This window comes from Platalea leucorodia, assembly GCF_965183815.1.
Source record: "Platalea leucorodia genome assembly, chromosome: 12".
Classification (NCBI taxonomy): Eukaryota; Metazoa; Chordata; class Aves; order Pelecaniformes; family Threskiornithidae; genus Platalea; species Platalea leucorodia.
Window position 1 is genome coordinate 5845039 of NC_138834.1, and position 19840 is coordinate 5864878.

General features: G+C 39.0%; 1 protein-coding gene across 1 annotated transcript in view; it reads right to left on the minus strand.

Moving 5' to 3' along the window:
* The window catches only part of AACS (acetoacetyl-CoA synthetase), a 42996-nt gene that overhangs the window by 12539 nt on the left and 10617 nt on the right, over nucleotides 1-19840 (minus strand). Inside the window, exons 4-9 of the mRNA XM_082324693.1 lie at nucleotides 19109-19222; nucleotides 10351-10448; nucleotides 6392-6506; nucleotides 5747-5828; nucleotides 4913-5060; nucleotides 621-701 (exon numbers count right to left, since the gene is read on the minus strand). Coding sequence (XP_082180819.1) covers nucleotides 621-701; nucleotides 4913-5060; nucleotides 5747-5828; nucleotides 6392-6506; nucleotides 10351-10448; nucleotides 19109-19222 — 638 coding nt within the window. The remainder of the gene's footprint in view (nucleotides 1-620; nucleotides 702-4912; nucleotides 5061-5746; nucleotides 5829-6391; nucleotides 6507-10350; nucleotides 10449-19108; nucleotides 19223-19840) is intronic.

The following is a 19840-nucleotide window of genomic DNA, read 5'->3' on the forward strand; positions in this document are numbered from 1 at the left end:
ATTATAATGATTCCTCCATGGAGATATTACAAACTGACTAGCAGTGTTAAAGTTCAGAAAGAAACTCATGAGGAAAGACATTAGCCTTCTCAAACCATTATAGTAACAGAGGACTTTGGAATAATTTTCTTTACCACAGCATTAGAAAAAAAAACCTCACCACATAACTGAACTCCTACATAGATCAGTTTCATTCCCTTTCCTTTACTAAACTTAGTTGTGCAGCTTCTTTCCTCCCCACCAAAACAAAGACATAACAGAAATTCTCTTCTTCAGTATGGTCAAGCCTTGCATGATGCAGGAAGGTGGAGCCTGTTTTGCAGGTGATATCGTTGAGGCAGTTAGATCAATAAACCTGAGACTAAAAATCAATCCATTTTCCCCACTAATTAGATCAGAAACACTTAACATGGGTTTGACCTTTCATCAGAAAGGTCCTTGTTGCATTTTACTATTCCACCTGATTTTTTTTAAACTCAGTTAAGTAGGACAATCCCTCGCAGAACAAGAATTAAAAATACATAAAAGTGTACTTGTAGATTTGTAGGAAAAGCTCTCCCATCTTTATAAGGAAAACATATTGAAGTGTTTTTTAAAATGCCTTAATAAGCCACACTTGCCGTTGTATAGTACATAATCACATCATTGCTGGTCATGTTGCCATGAAGAATATGTTCCTTCAGATGCTGTATTAGTGTACCCTGAAAAAACATAGTGAAAGAAAAATATAAGTTCACATAAATGAAAAGCAAAACTGACAGCACGTTAAGACTTAGAAAAAACTAACGTTGTCAATCCTTTGCAGGATGCACTCCAGGATTACAGGCAAGTATTTCCTTTAACCACAGCTGAAGTAAATCCCAGGGCCTACCTACAGCAGCAACAATTGCATTCTCCATTTTCTCACGTAACTTTTCAGCCTCTCTCATTAGACCTCAGCAATTCCCACTACACATCACTCATAATCCATGGAATAACTAACTTCCTTCACTTCCAACTCTGCCCAGCCATCAGAGTTGCAGAGTACTCCATGCAGGCTATAATTTTAACAGCATGCTTTTACCAGTCAGATTTTCCAAGATAAGCCCTTTGACAGAGTTTTATTTTCAGTATATCTAGGCACTGGGAGGAATGAAGGACCTAGAGCTGCTATAAACTGCAGAAGCTGTTATACATTAACGCTGTTTATCCAAACTATCTATTAACATCTGGGACACAAAAGACCAAACTATACACATCTCTTGTAAACACTGAAGTGACTACCAATGTGAAAAATCTCACTGCTCAAAGCATCAATATGAACAATAATGTAGTTATATATATTACTTCCTTTTTTCTTTTGTTGGAAATGCCACTAAAGTACCTTTCTGATCATTAAAGCATAACTTGTTAGGATAAATAAATTTACAAACTACTTCACTAAGTCACTTCACTGCAGTGACAAATTAATGTGGTTGATTTTAAAATAAAGATGGTTTTTGCTTTTATGCAAGGAGTTATAGTGGAACTATTGAGAGCCTCATAAGCATGAAACAAGATTTATGCTGAAAGAAAATAGATTACAGATAAACATTTGAAATGAAAAAGGAGAGTCATAAAACTGGCACATGCTTCGGGAGAAAAGGCAGAAAACATTAAATAAAAATAAAGGAGCAAATCTTATTTTCTGCTGGCAACTGGAAGGAACCAGGTCTGAACTCACCTGCTGCTGTTTGAATACACTAAGGTGTCACAATGCTGCCACCTAGCTATAGCTACCACTATCTACATTTAAAAATTAAAAAAGAAATTCGGGATTTAGAAACACTGTCTAACTTAACTGTTAAGGATGCCAAAAAAATTGCAGGTGTTAACATAATTATTCCATTTATAAAAGTAAGCACATTGCCTCTGCAGGAGAATCTGAAAGAGCCACACAATAGTGAAATTAAAAGTCAAATGCAATTAAAATAAATACTGGCTTTCTTTTTCCTCAATTTAGTTGTTGCTATTCCACAGTTTTGGAACCAAAAGGAAAATTTTTTAACAATGACTTCAGGTAGAGGCTATGAACTATTCCCCTGCAAAATCTGGCAACTCTCAGTCTGGAAACAAAGGTATTGTGGTAGAAGGCATAGCTATGATAAAGAGCTAATGGCCCAAGATGCTCTCTCAAGTTTATTTATAGGACTTGTTTATTTATAGGACTTGTATGACCCTCAAAATAAATCCTAAGCATTTAACATTTCATGACACAGATCTGGTAGCTGATAAAAACTTACTGGTCTGCTTGTCTTCATTGGGCATAACATACGGCTGATAAAGTGCTGAGCATCTGGAGTGTCAAAAAAATCACTAGGCACTGCCGCTCCTGAGCCAAACTCTCGGCACATAAGGGACCAGTGCTAAGCGGTTACATAGCTGAGAGAGAGCAGCTATTCATGGCTGCTGGGCCTGGTCTCAAACCAGCAGTGTTCTCTACAGCGTTCAGAGAGAGCCCGAGCATGAAAAACCCTCAGAGAGATTTGCCTACGGTTCACACAAGAAGCCTGTAGCAGCGCAGCTATTTAAGCCCAGGTCTTGCGAGTCCTTACGATGGATAGAAATGAACCAATTAGGATTTTACAAAAAAATTCTCTCCTTAGATCATCAGGAATATGGGATAACTGAGAAGAGGCCTGTATGAACGGGGTAAGAAGCATAACCAACATTTTTAGGACTTCAAAATAACAATTACTGACTAATGTTTTTCAATAACCCTCCAAATGTCTTTCTGTAACACACCCAATTGTTCAAAATAAGATAGCTTTGCTTCTAAGACCAGAAAAATCTTACTCCCTCTGAGGCACTATTTTTTAAATCATCTCCCGTGACCTGGCTTCATTTTCATTATTTACATATGCTGCTTCACTGCATGTAAAGAAAACAGAATATGTGCAGAGAAAACAGACCAGAAACATACTGCAGAATTAGATAAACTGAGTTGTGAATTTAAAGCAAGCTGCCTATTAGCATATATAAGATCAGTACAGTAACAAAACAGCATTGAAGCGCACTGCAAATAGACAATAATTGAATGTCTTTACTGAAATGTCATCTCTTCTTGCATTTTTAACTATCAAAACCAAACTTCGGTTAATCTGAGGCTGGAAAATGAGACAAAGACCATGGGCTAATTCTACTTTTGTTGAAGTCAATGAGAATCCTCCTATTAATTACAGTGGAAACAAGATTAAGCCAAGAACAGAGGAACCCAATCAAGTGCGCAGAAGACATCCAAGAATCTCTTTGCATGGATTTTACTGTAGGCCCTATTCAAACTGACACATACAAAGCATGCAAACCAAGGAAGCAACAATGCAACAATTCGCTTTTAGAGCAGAGGTGTTAGCACCAGAACTTAAGAAAAAAAAAAATCACCCTGCAATAGAGGATCTACAGAGCTGCTCAGTGGGAACACAGAATCCTCATCAATAACATATCCTATTCAATAAACCATCACATTCTCTCCTCCCCAGCAAGGACGAGTAGTCTGTACCTAAACTCTAAGAACTCTATGAAACAGATGATTCAGATGGAGAGCAGAGGCATGATTAAGGGCAAGCTAAGCACCCATGCAGATAACATGGGAAGAGAAAGAACTTTGTAACAGAGAAAAGTCCTGTTGTCCGATCTACATCTGTGTTTTTCATCTCCCTACTGTTTACCATGCAGTGCTGAACAAAACACCTGTCCTGTTTTTGCTAATCCATCTTTGCAAGTACTTAACCAGTCTAAAGCCAGCACAGCTTCAAAACAGCTGTAAGACTTCAAAATATACCTCCTCCTTTCTTCTTCACAAACATAGGATTTGTGTCCCAAAGGGGCCATTTTATATGTCACATGCTGCCTGGTATGATCTCCTATTGATAATATATAAAGCAGAGTGTTTACAGGCAGCACAGGATTTGTCTGGGGGCAAATCTTCCAGTCCTTGCCATCAAAGAGGCAAGAATGTACACACTATGGGTGTAACATCAAAGCGATCCTGCCCTCAGGCTACCTAGACAACTCTATAGCCAGTCTAGCAAGATGCTCATCCTGACTTTCAGAGCAAACAGCAGAAACAATGGACACTGGCTAATAGTTTAATTTATACAAGTTGGTACAAATGTGCTAGACAACACATTCTGCCTGCCTTAAGGGGAAAAAGCCCTGCCTTTTATTAAGAACTATACTACCAGTAGAGTTAAAGTTTCAACACTATGCCTGACTGCTGGAGTCACTTCCTGAATTTTAAGAAGTTGCCTAGAACAACTTTTAGAACATGAAGAGTAAATGGAAAGCATGTGAGCACGGGCGATTTTGGCAGTAACGTCATATATACCTTCAGTCATAACAAGACACTGCCTAAAGCAAAGCTTCCATACAAAGCAAAACCTATATCCAAAGAGAGATAGCTAACCTCCTGGCTTCCTTCCTTAAAATAAGATTGATGAGAATGACATGCTCTGGACTGATAAACGTAGGGAGTAAAGTTTAAGGTCAAAAAAATTCTAGATAATAAAACCTGCAAGCTCCCTATGAGCCTCAACTTGACAGTGTCTAACAATCAGTTCCAAGCACCCAATTCAAGTTCTTTGGTGTTTTTTCTACAAGTATCAGTTGGGCCAGTTCTGCTAGTGCTTTTGTGACAGACACTTGCTGCCAGGAAATAGCTGAAATCTCTGAAAGGTCTCCACACCAATCTCTAAACCAAATTATTTTATGTCCTTGTTAATCCATATTTGCTTTCAAACAGTCACACAATGAAACTTCCCATTGGTACAAGTTATTGAAAAACTGTCAGCAATCAAGTCTTCCTTAAAGTACATTATGATACAATACTGTTAAAGGAAAAATATAACCCAGGTAGTCATATATAGATAGCACAGATCCAGGAGGGAAGACGTACCCCTGCTGAATGAACCATGCATTTTGGTGCCCCTGTCGTGCCTGATGAATACATGATAAAGAGAGGATGACTGAAAGGCAGCTGTTCAAACTCCAGCTGGGGGGGCTGGTCCCCTTTCCCAGTAGCAAGGAAGTCTTCTAAAAAGACACTGCAGAAGAGGAGAATAAAGGAACATTTCAATTTTTTTTTTTTAAAGCATTACCCCAGTCCATATACAAGATTACCTCTGTATCTAACTTCTTTTACGATAAACTATCTACTCACACTATATATATTATTTTTATTCCTAGTCTTTCTACTCTGTTTGAATTGCTAATTGTTTTGTTTCCTTTTTGTTTTAAAATAAAAAACATTAATATAATATTGAGATGTAACACAACAAAATCAAGCCAATAAATCTGCACCTATGATCAGCTGCCAGCCTTAACAGCTCAAAGCAGGCTGGAACAATCTGACCCTCAAAGTCTGGAACTCAACCATTTCCAAAATGTATCCAACGTACATAAACCAGACTAGGAAATAAGCAAACAAATTATCTCTAAAAATGTCATTTAAGTTATTAATTGTTCATTTCTGGAAGCCACTTTCTTCTCCCTGCTATACGCTATTGAATTTTGCCTTCATTTGAGAATCATTAATACCAACAGTGGTTTTGTAGAAGCAAAACATCGCCAGCAACATATTACTTCTGTTTTCAGTATGCAGCTGGACCCACATTAAGAAATTTGGCTAAATCCTAGCTTTTGCAAGTTCAAGAGGTCAGGCAGTTTCAATAGCTGTCAGCATCCATCTCATTCCTAGTTAGGACAGTCACAGCTCAAAAGCTCCCATTACCTGTTTGGAATCTTAGAAATATCTATGACTTCTCTTGAGAAGACATAGGGAATCACCACCACTTTTTTTGTATCTGGAAGCCCTGGAAGAAAGAAGAAAAAAAAGTTTCCCACATTCAGTTACATAAATCAAAGGTCTTTTCTGTCTGATTGTATCATACAGTGCAATGCACTAAGTAACAGAAGTAATTCTGATGCACTGAGTATTGGATATTGTTTTAAATGTTAAGACACCCCAAAAGACTGAATTGTTACCCAAGACACAATTTCCTCAATATTGCCAGCCTTTTAAAAATACATGTGTAAGTCTGCAAGCTTTAACACTGCAATACTACTTCATTTGTCTTCAGCAGCACTTCACTTGAGCTTAAAAAAAAACACAGTATCATCAGTCCCTGTTCCCCCCTTATATTGCTGACTAATTTACGATGATATATTTAAGCTAAGCTGGCAAAAGGCTCAGTTATACAAGAGACTGGTTAGTTTTTACTCAAATCAGTTCTGAAACTCTAAGTGGCCACAGAGATACTGTAGAAGAGGAAGGACAGCAACAAGCAGTCAAAAGCGTCACTCTTAGTGGCAGTACAGGCTTCGAGCGCTCACAGAACTGCAGCATAACTAAGACTGATGGTATGCACTGAAATACCTTTTACCACACTAAGCAGCTTTTCCAAGTGGTTATGTTCTTTGCCATTGTATATAACAGCTTCAACAGAGAAGATGAGCTTAGGCTGAATTTGGGAAAATCTGTCCAGTACACCCTAGGGACAAAGAGGAAAAACAAGTTAAAACAATGAAATTAATTGCTACAGTAGGAAAACCCACTGGATGCTAAATGCAAATCTCAATTCAAGCAAGGAATAAGGACAGGAATTAGCAGGAGAACTGTTAAAAGACTGCCTGCCTGTCTTTCACTCACCCAAGATCTTCAAAGTGCAACAGGTTTGTAACAATCTAGTTCATGACCCCCAAATATATCAACCAATAACAAAGATAAAATCACCACAGATCATAGAACACCATTCACTGAAGGATCAAGTTCACAAAGCTATCTAAGCAGTTAAAAATTAACCTTGAGAATCAGACTTACAAACTCATCTAAAGAGGGTAAGCAACTAACTGATGTGAGCTGGAGTTCGGCACTTCACTTACTTGAAGGCCCACAAGACTGCTGTCCGCGTCTGCAGGCAGGTGCTCTATATGCCCTTCTAAACTGCCCCAGATGCTGCTTTGACAGTGTAGTTTGGCCGTCCGCACAGGGGGAAAACTGAGAAACACCGCTCTTCTGGAAGATGCATTTAGCATACAGCAAGGTGGCACTTCACCTGAACTGACAGCTTTGTTCTGCTAGGATTAACAAAGGAAACTGTACCACTGATTTTTACCAGAACAACTAGATATTGAAAACACACATACATACATACTACCAACAAAAAACTACCACAGCTCCCTTAGAACCTCTGGGGCACGACACATTCAAATGCTAAATTTTCAGGTGTCTCCTCCAGCTTACACTGTTTCCAGGAATTTACCATAGCCATTATCACATTTGAGAGAAAAACCCTTCTAGCCTTTATTCTTTTCTCAGGTACACTGCATGCAGCAGCCTGCCAGAAATGGATTTTTTGTATTCAACAGCAAGAAGCAAATCCTTTCAGTAACAGCTCTCAGCACAGAGTAATGTTCATCCCTCTCTAGCTACATTACCCGAGACATTAAGAACTACGAGATCACTCAATACTGTAAAATTGTCAGCTAACTGTTCAAGAACAATCTCCTAAATCATGTTGCAAAAAATCAGACTTCAGTCATGTGCTTATTCTTCCCAGCATTCTTTATTCATCTCTGTCCCCTGCTCTGTCCTCTACTTTGCAGCCAAAATGAGAGACAAATTATTACCAAATCAAAAGACCAATGCAAAAACACCACAACCAACTAATCTCTATTAAACTCCTCCTTTCCAAGCTGGGCTGGTCAGGGTTGCAAGAAAGCCTACTGCAAAAGTACAGAGGTCCTGTCCCGACAACCTCTCCAGATTGTCTTTTTAGGAAAGCTCACTGACCACCACAGGTAAGGTACAAGGATATGACTAAACATAAATACGCAGCTGTCTCTGCTGAATATGTCACTTAACAGCTTTCTCTCCAATCACCCAAAGATGTATTTCCTTCTCCTTGTTCACATTGTAAGAAAACACAGTGACAATGCATTGATGCCTAACTTTATCAATTAGTTTAAAACAAAAATCCCCAGAATGTTTTGGTGGCAGAAGAGGTTTTCAAGTAGCCCCTAATGCATTAGCTAACAAACTCAGAAATGTAGATTAAATTAATACATTAAAGTAACTCTCTAAGGGAGTATGAAATCAAATACCCTGCGTTCTTAGGTATGTTATCATACCTACTTCTTTGTAGCATTTTCAAAGAATGGACCGAGCAGCCAAATTACACACAGCGTGGGTGTGTGCGCATATACACATTCATGCTGAGCACAGAGCATACGTACCCCATATCCATGCTGCCTGGTGTTTAAAAATGAAGACCAATGAGAGGACTAAGGGAACGCTAACGAAGAATCAATCTGGAGAGAAGTGTGAATCAGAAACAGAGATGACTGCAATTCTCAGGGTCTTACTAATCCTGCTAACACACCCAGTTGGATTCATTAGCACTGGCAGGATCAAATCCCACAGGGCAGCCTGGGATGATACAAAGGCAATACAAACAGATGGGACATGTAATTGCTACACTGGAACTTTAATCCAACCAGATGGCTCAGCAAGGAACTGCCTTCATGAGAAGCTCAGGTATACCAGACATGGCTCATCCTATTCTATGAGCCTCAAATCCAGTACGAAAAATTGTGCAGGGCCCCACGAATGGAGCTGCACTGAGTTTGCTAGGGCTCACCAAAGGCTTCTCACATAGTTCTAAGAGCAAAGCCTCTTTTTAAACTTATATATCCAACAATTTCTTATGCACAGGCCACAAAGAACCACTTTCCTATTAATATATGTAAATGGATAACAACGACTAGAGAAATGAAGCAAAAGCTGCCAACAGTGGCATGATGCGTGGGAGGGAGCTCACTGGTTCTCTGACAGCAGACTTCTGAACGCTCGAAGTCTTGGGATATATGGCATTCAGAGCCTGCAATGTGTAGGCAGTTTCTGAAAAGTGACATTAAGCTTCACAAAACATATACACAGAATTGGATTTGAAATGTTGAAAACGCTACACTATTTCCCAAAACACAGACAAAAATCTTCATTTACATTAACAGGACTAATGCAACTGCACAGAAGGAGGAATATCTTTTCCTTAAGGTGGAAGCCAATATCCCTGAGGACCTCTGCTGATCTCTCTCAAGATTTTAGGGCTTGAATTCATGCCAACACATGCTGCCAAGCCAAAGGGGAATAAATGATATCGATGGCACTGCTGCTCCAAGGCTAAGCTTCATTAAAAAAAACTATACAAAAACTAAATAAAGCTGGGCACTGAAAATAACAGCACATCAACATGGACAGAAAATACACCAGTACTCTGTAATGAAAGCAAAATGAACAATCTTCCCCCAGATGAGAGATCAAATCACATTGCAAAGAAAATACTCCATACTGTCATTTTCTGAGCAAGCAGAAATATTTGTAGAACAGATTGATCATTACATGCTGTAATGATTTTTTTAATCATTTTTTTCCCCAATGAGACACCCTCAAGTGTAAGAAAGTGGGATGCTGCTGCCCTCTAGCGCTAATCCAGAGATGACAGTTCCACGCATTTAACCAGCTACTGGGGTTAAACACTTGAGATTAAGGGTATGTATTACCTAAAAACTTTGGTATTTTCTGTGTTTTGCAATGCACACCAGTACATTCTCCAAATGCGTTCATGCGAGCTTTTAGATAGAAGAAAGGTTCAACAATCCATTTTAGAAGTGACTGGTATCTGTTGCTGCTTATGATGTGTGCTAAAGACTTTCCAAAGAAAGCAGAATATATTCCCAAAGCTTCCAGGGCATACTGTAACATCCGTTTGGATATCATGATAATTTTTACCATATTTTACACACAGCATTTATTCCTACACTGAAAAGAGTTAAACAGGTTAGTGATATTAGCCTGAAATTCCCCACCTTGTTGGCAAAGTCTTCTGGAAAGGACCAACTGGAGTGTCGGTCAGTTTACCCATGCAGGAGGCAGGAGAAGGGACTACTTAGGCAAAGAAAATGGAGTGTGGCTAAGCAGCCTGGGGAAAGATCTGGGGAGGAAGGGCCAAGGCCCAGACAACTCTGTTGCATTACTGCTCATTTGCACATTTAATATAGCAAAAGCTCATCAAGACTACGGATTCCGCCTGAAAATATCCCAGCAGTGAGTTAACTTAAGATACTCAAATTACTATGCTGAAAGTCATTATTCACAACTGAAAGCATGGGTTTTCGTTCAGTTCGTGGTAGCTAGAAAAAAATCTGGTGTACTTGGCTGTGCCAGGAGGTGGCAGTAAGACCAAAGTGAACAGAACCTATCTGCTACTTCATCACCTTCACATTTGACTGAAACACAACGATAGCTTTTCTGCAACAGGCAATAAGGCTACTCACGTTAACGCCAAAGTCTGGTGATGTTGAACTCCAGATGGCACCAATACTTGCAGCAGCCAGCATTGCTTCCACCGCATGAATGCTGTTTGGTAAGTAACCTATGGCAGAATTTGAATCGTTAGAGATGGAAGAAAACTAAAAAAATATCAAATCTTACAAAAACTATAAATAGCCAGTTTAAACAGATTAAAAAAAATGAAAAATCCTAGACTGAAGCATCCTTTTAAGTTTTCCACACAATCGGAATGTCCTCCTTCAAAGTCAAATCAGTTACACAAGGATAGAAATAATTCCATGTATAAAAATAGTTCTATCAGTTTTTATATCTACAAGGTTACTCCCAATTTATAAATGTTTCTGCTTAATTAATGAGACTTTAAGGATAAGGGAGCAGCATGCTGAAAAGAAGAACTGGGAGAGAGAGAGTAAGTTTGTGGATTGAATAGAGTACATAGAGACTAAGAATACAGCACCACACAGGGGAATAGAACAGGTCTTCAAAAACAGCCATTGGAGAAGGAACAAGTATCTGGAAGGAGAGATTATAAACACTCAGTTCAAAAGCAGAGATTCAGCTTCACAAAGCTAAACATTGTCTGTTAGACACTGCCAGAATCTTAAACACAAACAAGCAAAACCAGCATCTCAGCTGAGAGGGGAATAATACAGTGGGACAAGCCCTGGAACATGCCCACACAAATGTAGCTCTTCAAGTTTATCTCATTAGCTTGCAGCAAGATTTCAAGATTTAAATTCAATTTATCAAGTCATACAGAAGAAATTAATGTCAAGAAAGTTAGATTTTCAGTGGGCTCAATTTGAGCAGTTCTCCAGAAGGGGCCAGGTGGCTGAGATTGACTCTCAACTGATCAGAATCCAACCCACAAATGAAAACATGCAACTGAAATTCACAAACGACACTAAAGTAGATCAAAGACCTGGAGTTTCAGATCACCTTTCTTAAGCAACCAAAAAGATGTTCAAGTACTTAAAAAAAGGCACATAACAAGCCTAATTGCAGTACTTGGACATCTAATTAGAATTCAGTTTTGAAAGCAAACTTAAATGGCAATAAAAATGCTTTCCAACCCATTTAACAGAAGTGGTGAGCACTGACAGATCTTGGACTGCAGTGCAAGTTGCAGGTGCTCCACAAGTATCTACCGGACAGCAACAGCTCACTACTGCTAGGCACTTTTCAAAGAAAGATATTTATGGATGTACTTTTCAGGACAGGAACTAAGATCACAGATCTTAGTAGCAATTTGTGTTACATAAACTTTATCAAGTAGGAGGGTGTTGAGCTTGATTTTTGCCAATTTATCTACATAGCTTGAAAAATTCTATCCGTTTTCAACTTTATAAAAAGTAGACTTCAAAAGTCAGTCTTAATTTAAACTGAGATTTTTCTTCACAATTCAAAAATCAGTGAAATCAGTTTCTTATACCAGCTTGACCACTTCAGTTAACCTGTAAACTGCTGTGCTTTTGGGACTAGCAAGTTTGAAAACAGCATTATGACTTAGACCTCAACAATTTCTGGAAAAAACCCACGACTGTGAATAAAAACCTCATACAATGTTAAGATATAAATTACTCCCTAGGACTACCTACAGTTTGTGGTGTTTTGTTCAGTGAAGTTCTTAGGTACATAAAGTGCAGCAAAACCTCAAGCCCATGAAGGCAGTATTTATTTTGCTATTTTTCCCTTAGGGTCAAGGTTTGTGATAAAAGGTACAGTATCCCAAAATGTTAGTGATTTCTTTTAAGAGAAATCTTTCTCCCTGAACAATAATTTGAAATATATGAACCAGAACAGACTAAAATGTCATTTTGTGTGATGGAAGCAGTTCTTTTTTAATTATGCCAAATTTTTTTTGAGCATTTCTTGGGTGGGACTATCGGGGGCCAGAGTGCAATGAGAGCCAAAAGATGTCTCCATGCTCTGGAGCAGTTATTACCTTGCCATAGCTTACAAGCATCAGTTCTATTAAAAGCAAGTTCTCCTTTTCACCCCTCCTACAAAACCCCTCAAGGCAAGAACACAAGTCTCTGCTTGTTGTTCCGAGCCAGACAATTAAATCATAACTTTCATTTGTTAGTTGGCCTTGAGGTGGCAATTGAGTCTTCGAGGACACCAGCCAAAACTGCCAAAAGGTACGAAACATGCAAGGCAACTTACTCTGCATTTCTGTATCTTTACCTGATCATTGCAGGCAGGCAGCCTGCTGGCTCACTGGGATTTTCACGTAGTTGTCCTAAGCCCCAACACCAGGTATTATGAATAAAAATGTGGTTTTATTCTGGAAAGAGATCCTCCAAACATAGCAATATAAGAACTCATGTTGCTTTTCTCTTGACAGCTCCCAACTCTAAATGACACAAACTACTCCTCCTGTCAGTCTTTCAGATTAAAACTGGATTTTCAGAAATAAAAATGATTTCTCCCTTTCTCACATCAGAGATTCTGCAAACCAATTACAGCAACTGTCATGTATGTAAAACTCCCTGCATTTGACTGTGCCCCTTGAGGTATCAACTGACTCTTCAAAGCATCCAGTAGGCTGACACAGGTCATAAGCATCCCAAACTTGGTAGACAGGAATGTTGCTGACAGAGAGGACACCAAAAAAATCCAACTTTTAGCTGGATTCACATCAGGGGTCACAGAACAGTGACCTATGTACAGAAGCTCTGTACTACAGAAGAATAACGGTACAGCTAATTTAAATATTAATCATACGTTTGTTCATATATTTAACTAGAGCCTCCATGTTCCTTGATACAATATTTCAGCTAAGGATCAAAACTAGCATTTGTCAACATGGGTACAGTCTACAGAAGGTACTTCTCTATCTCTGTGTCTTAACTTAGCCCTTTCTTGAAGCTGGTAAGAAAGGTGGAAACCGCTCCCTGTTACTAGAAAGAGGAGGATCTTCATACCCTCTTCGGGTGAACTAGAAAGCAATTGAATAGAGGCCTCCAAACACAGGAGATGGGAACATAGCAACTAGGAACCCAGAGCATGTCATACCAAGGGTCCTAGCAGCGCTCCTCCTGACTCACAAGTATGTGTAAAATCTCCATAAGGACAAAGAAATAAAAGCTTTACTTTGACATAAAACCTGTGACAAACCTCTAAGCAGGACAAGCGGTATCTTAAAAAACACCGAATGGATTTTTTTAAGAGGTACTCACAGCCTGATCTGCTCAGGACAGCATTTTCTGCCAGTTGCTATTTACTTCAGCTACCACACACTGAGATTAAACTTAGATTTGTTCATTTACACTACAGTACTTTACCAACAGACTAGGTGAAAACTGTAGTCCAAAAGTTTCTGGTATAATCATGCTGGAAACTATGTCAAAATTCTCATTTCTCAGAGTGCTGAGAACACATTCCCTGCAAGCATTTAATGCCTTCATAAAGTAGAATAAATGTGTACTCAGAAACAGAGGCATCCAAACATTTAGTCATCTGAATAAAAAAAAAACAAACAAAAAACAAACTTGTACCCTGCATCAGTTTTAGTTCGAGCCTTGAAAAAATGCATCAGGCGGAAAGAAAGCAGGGAGCTGCAACTGAAATATCCTCTCAATGGCTTATACTATCGATCTGCACCAGCTCTCAAACAGAAGAGACAGTTCAAAGACCAGACTTCCAGTTTCTCTTTTTGATGTTAGTATAGCATTTCATACTCCTGTAGGACTTTACGGTGGTCATCCTACCTAACATTACTGTGGCCTGAGACTATTAGTAACATGCTAATCTTCTTACAAAGCTAGCTTTAAAACCCACGTAAGCAACTAGGGCTAATACAGTTACTATAGATAAAATACCAGCTTTAAACAATGTAATTCATTGATGTTTTGTTAAGGATTTTTTGTGTGAACACATGGGGAAGATTAGTTTGTTTTTAACTGCTGACTTGTAATAGAACAATGCTGGCTACAGGGATATAATAGAAGCAACCTATCCGGAGATGAAAAACACAGACACTCCCCGTTTTATTTTATTCCTGCTGCAGTCATTGTTATTTGCCAAACAGATGGCCAGTGGGAGACCAGGAGTACTTCACATATGGATTCGTGTAGCTTGCATTAGGTATTCTATCTGTTTCTTCCAACTGTTCAAGCATCATTGATTGACAGTATTGCAAGACATCTTTAGAAGAGAGATGTTTCACCACACATCTGCTTCAACTATGTTTACTATTAAGCGCTATCTCCTTAGTGGTGGAAAGGGAAGACTAGGATGAAATCAAGCTGAAAAAGTGCTGACATCACTGCTTGTCCACCCACATTCACCCACCTCCAACTTTAGCATACTATTACTGTCATGATGCAACCATAAATTGTATTGAACAAACTAGGGGATATGTTAAGTAAAATGGAAAGTTAAAGTAGTCTTGTCTTAGAGGCAGTAAAGCACGGAGATGAAACTCACAAGAAGAAAACAATGTCAATGGTCTTGTGTATAATTCTAACAGCTCAAGATTTTAAGTGATTTTAAGAGAAAGTGGCAACAAAGGGGATCAGAACCTGGCAGGCTGACTAGGTGTTGGGCAGCTATAATAAAACTGATAAAAATATCTCCCTTCTATTTAAAAGCTGATTTTTCAGAAGCAGTAAGAGCATGCCCTGTATTACTGCTATAAACCACATGAAGAATCACCCTTCCTTCTGCCATCTGCTATAAATTTTGGAACAAATTAGGTCCCAGTAGATTTTGGCAAGCTTTGGAGAGCCTGATCTTCAATACCACAAGTGGGTGTATGACTCAAACTCTCCCACCCAACACTTAACATCTCTCCCCCATTTCAATTTGGGATTTGGAGAAAAGCCCTCAGCCTCTGACTGTGATGTTACAGCTTAGCTCTTCCAAGGACTGCCAATATTCTCTGGCATCGGAAAGAAACACATGAAAGAAGTTGAGACTCGATTTAAAAAAAAAAAAATAAAAATAGCTGGATTGCTGCTAAAAATCCCATTGGATTTCTTACACAGGGAAGCTCTCCCTAGATATGGGCTGCTGCCCAAGGCAAAGCAATCTGTCAGAGTCAGGAGTGTAGGACTGGGGGCACCAGGGGAAGGGAAGGAGGGGGAACTGCGCAAAAGCTCCACTGACGGGAGCTGATACGGGCTCATCTGACTGAAGATTACAAGAAACAGAGTCTCTCACCAGCCAGGGTAAGAGGGCAGAGTGGAAAAAAGCAGAATGTGAGAAATTGCCCAGAAGAAAAAAAAGCATGTGAAGACTCTGTATAATTTAAAAAGCTCTACCTGAGCCTAAAACCATACCATGATTTTAAGGAAGCAAAGAGGTTGCCTAGATCCATTAATCTTTTTCTGTTATCAGAAGTAAAGGGTTTTGCAAGGACTCCAGCACAATGCAAGCCTGCTTCCACAAATAAGCTATAACAGCTCATAAAGACGTGCTTAAGCTGTTGAAATGCTCAAGAGGCCCAGCACGGATACCTGGTACCTCCAGCAGCTGGGCAGAAAGGGCTCTGCTGTGGAAGTGCCAGACAGGAAACTTTTGCTCAGGAAATGCACAAAAGGCCAAGGGAAAAAACAGAGCTGCAGCTTACTCAAATGATGGGAGCTGAACTCCAGAGATCTAGAGAGCTGGGATCCAAATAGTGTTTTCCATTGTATTTTCCATGTATTTGTTGCCTTTTTAATTTGTTTTTGTTTTGCAGTTTTGTTTGGGTTTGGTTTTGGCTTTGTTTGTTTGTTTTTTTAAACAACAGTAACACCACCAGATAGCCAGAGACTGCAACTTGTACCTCCTCTTGAAATCACTAAAAATCCTTCCAGGCTTTCCATTGGAGTCACACACATTTTCTCTCCCAAGAACAGAACAAAGTGCACAGTTAAAATCCTACCCTTTCTGTGGAAGGAGGCCCTGACATTAAGGATGACTTTTCAACAGAAACTTGGAATTGCTACCTTCTGCAAAAATGTAAAAAACCTGTATAAATAAAAATAAGCAGTATGTAAAGCATATTATTTATTCATACAATCTTATTTTTTTGAAGTATGAACTATGCTTTTTAATTTGAAAAAGTAGAGAGGTGAGTCAGCTGCCAAAACAACAAACAGGATCCAAGAATCAGCCAGCCTCCAGTTGTGCTAAGCAGAATACAGTCATTAACGAAAAAGAACTATTATTAAAATCATAATAATAGCATTATTAGCTTAATTATTATCACCACTGACTACAGCTATATTTCAAGAGCACGTTTTCTCCAGCTACAGAGCACATTTCCCCTGCATGGTATACCTTACCAAGAACTGCCCACAGGATGAGCACAAAATGACAGCATCATACGTTGCCTTTTCCCAAACACAGTATTTCTAACTGGTTTTGATGAGAAGAGTTCTAGCAGTGATACCCAGGTTGCAAACAGGACTTTAATTCACACCTTAGGACACAAAACAATCTCATGTAGATAAAATTCTTTAATCTTAATTCAGAATGAATGTTCCCATTAAATGTGACTGCACCTGGTCATACTTAAACATCAGTATTACACCTGTTACCCTAGTGAGCAGTATTTTCTTCCCGGAGATTAAAAACCTCATTTAGCATCAGACACCAATATGTAAAGTCTAAGAAATGGACTTTAACCTGAGAATTAGGACAGCAGCAAAGAACAGCAGGTTTCTACTTGCAGGAACAGACCAAAGCTACAGCTGTTGCTATTCACAAGCTATAGCTACTGTCCTCCCCCATCGTACTGTGTTCACACACACAGTTTTCATTCACTCAAAATATGAAAACATATCCAGTAATTACTCTTCTGCGCTGTCCATCACTTTCCCACAACACACTTCATACTGTGGGATCTCAAACTGGTACAGAGCGCCCTTTTTGCCACTTATGCATGAGATTTAATCCTTCACTTTAGCATAACCAGCAATACATATGGAAGAACTGTTTTGAGCCCTGTTACGACTTTTTTTTACTTATAAAAAAATAAGGAATAGTGTATTAAATCTCCACAAGCAGTCTACAAAACAGAGCATTTGAATTTGTTTTGTACACATCAGGAGAAATTTCATTGCAAAAGTCAAAGAGTGCATTCCATGTGCTTCACAATGACAAACCACATTTACAGAAAGCATTAAAAGGGGTCAATAAAAACCTGACTAGGACTTCATTGGTTTCATGATGTCACGAGTTTCCAGTTATATGCATAATTACATATTGTTTTGCCAATATCTTTGGGGCAACTTTTTAAAATACACACAACCCACTGTTACCACTTGATGTACACCGAGGACAGGCAGTAAGAAACACTACACTTAAGTTCTAAGTACTCAAACTTTGTAGTGTAAGTATTCCTATTCATTAGTTTGGTTTCAGACAGAGGCTGTTGCTCCTCAGTAAGTCGTCAGATAGAAATGTGACAGTGTTAAGATGGAAGATGGAGACAAAATTAAAGCATCTTAACTTAGTCTTCATTCAGACAAACCTTCCCGACTTCGCTGGATGGTTCTTACCCAATTACGGATTTAGCTCTAATTCTGTGTAAAAAAAGCAAGCCACCAGCTGTGATAATTAAATGTTCAGTTACCACTTCCATAGCATACTCATACCATATGCATGAAGTATGAGCTCTCGAGTATATTTCACATTTGCAGGTCGTATTTGTAGGTTTAATAAACACAATAATGCATACCCTTCTGTTTTTGAAGACACAGGTTGGAGTTCTGGTTTGTAACATGCAGAAAACAAACATGCAGAAAACAAACCAAATAGTTTCATCACTTTGGGTTTGCATCATATAAGGATTTACACATACTTAGGATAATGGCCAAATATTGCTCAAAGAACATGTGATTCCAGTAGTAAGATGGATATGCACATCAGCAGAACTACCAGGTAGGAGTGAAGGAGCTGCAAGGACATTACAGTTTTGTCTTGCGCCACACTGACAGAACTAAAGAGCATATGTTACAGAGCACATGAAGTACAGAGATGAAGCAGCTCAGCTGGAAAATCAAAGCCAGAAGTTCAGAAATAAATAGAGTGAGGCCAGCAACTCCTTTCTATGCCTGGACTGTATACTGTACAAGCTGTTCACAAGACAAAAAACTGTTTATATAGAAAAATCTGCACAACAGTCTTATGACAGGAAATATTACTCTAGAAAATTTTGTGAGAAAGGATCATAGGGTTCTATCTACTAAGCTCTGCATTGGTATGACTTGAAAAGTTACTGCTCACCAGCTGTTCACCACCACCATTCTGGAAGTCACTACTCCCAAAAGCACTGGTGACAGAAGACAGCACAAGCCCACTCCTCAAGAACTACAATTCACAGTGCGCCGTATTACCTGGGTCAGTAAGGGTCAGTAACTGCCAGCTGGCACCAGAACAGCCAACCTGGGACCATAATTTCCAAGCTTGCCCTGTGTGAATCTGCCAGACCTTGTGAGTCACAGCTCAGCTAGATGCAAAGTCTCCATCACTTCTGCTTCCACATAGTGCTTATGAAGCAGACCTTAGTGAAGCTATGAATGAGGTATTTTCCTTCCCGCTCCAGTGCTAGAGAACTTGCAGGCTAATCCAGGTTCCTTTCCTCTAGAAGTGTATTTCATACAAATGTAAATATAGCAGCATAAGAGCCTTTTCTTTAAAATGTTTCTGTGAAATAGTATTTTATATTCATGTTCCCATGACCTTGACTACTCATTTGCATGTTTCAAGAAAATTTCACCTCTTGTCCTTTAAAAAAAAGTTACTCACCCACAACTCTGTCTCCTACTTTTACTCCCATCTTCCTCATGGCTGCAGCATACAAAGCCACAGCTTGTCTCAGTTCTTCAAAAGTAACTTTCAAGATTTCTTCTTTGCCTTCCTCTGAGGAAAGAAGATTAAAACAGCCAGTCAAAAATTATGCATTGCAACATAAGTAGAGTCTAGTACAAACAACTCATTCTGAAACAAAAAGAATATGAAGGAATTTTAGGAGAAGGGCTTCCACTAATAACTATACTTTCTGCTTTTCAAGTTCCTCCTATGCTGTAGCAAGCTTTTCTTTTTAATGGGAATCAAGTATTAATCAGTAGTATTCATTCAGCATGCACCAGCACATTTTTAAAGACAGGAACACACATTCTGTGAAAATGCAAACTATTCACTGGAGAGAGGTACGTTCTCAAAGAGCATTCATGATAAACAGATTGCACTCCTCAAGGCTACTTTCTAACATGGAAAGAACGACCTCATTTTCCCTTTTTGCTCAGTTTTCTCATTAGGTCTAGGAAGCAGCAGCAAGGTACCAACTTTAGGTTTTATTACAGCAAGTCACCATTGACTAGAAAATCATGCACATATAGTTACTAAGCTCTGACTTTCAATATGCTTTTTAAACATCCGCATTTGCCGACATACCACAAGGCAAACAAATTAAACTGGACTCCATTCATCTCTGAAAAGATCTGCAGGGTGTTCTCATTCCTGAATGTCAGATGTTAC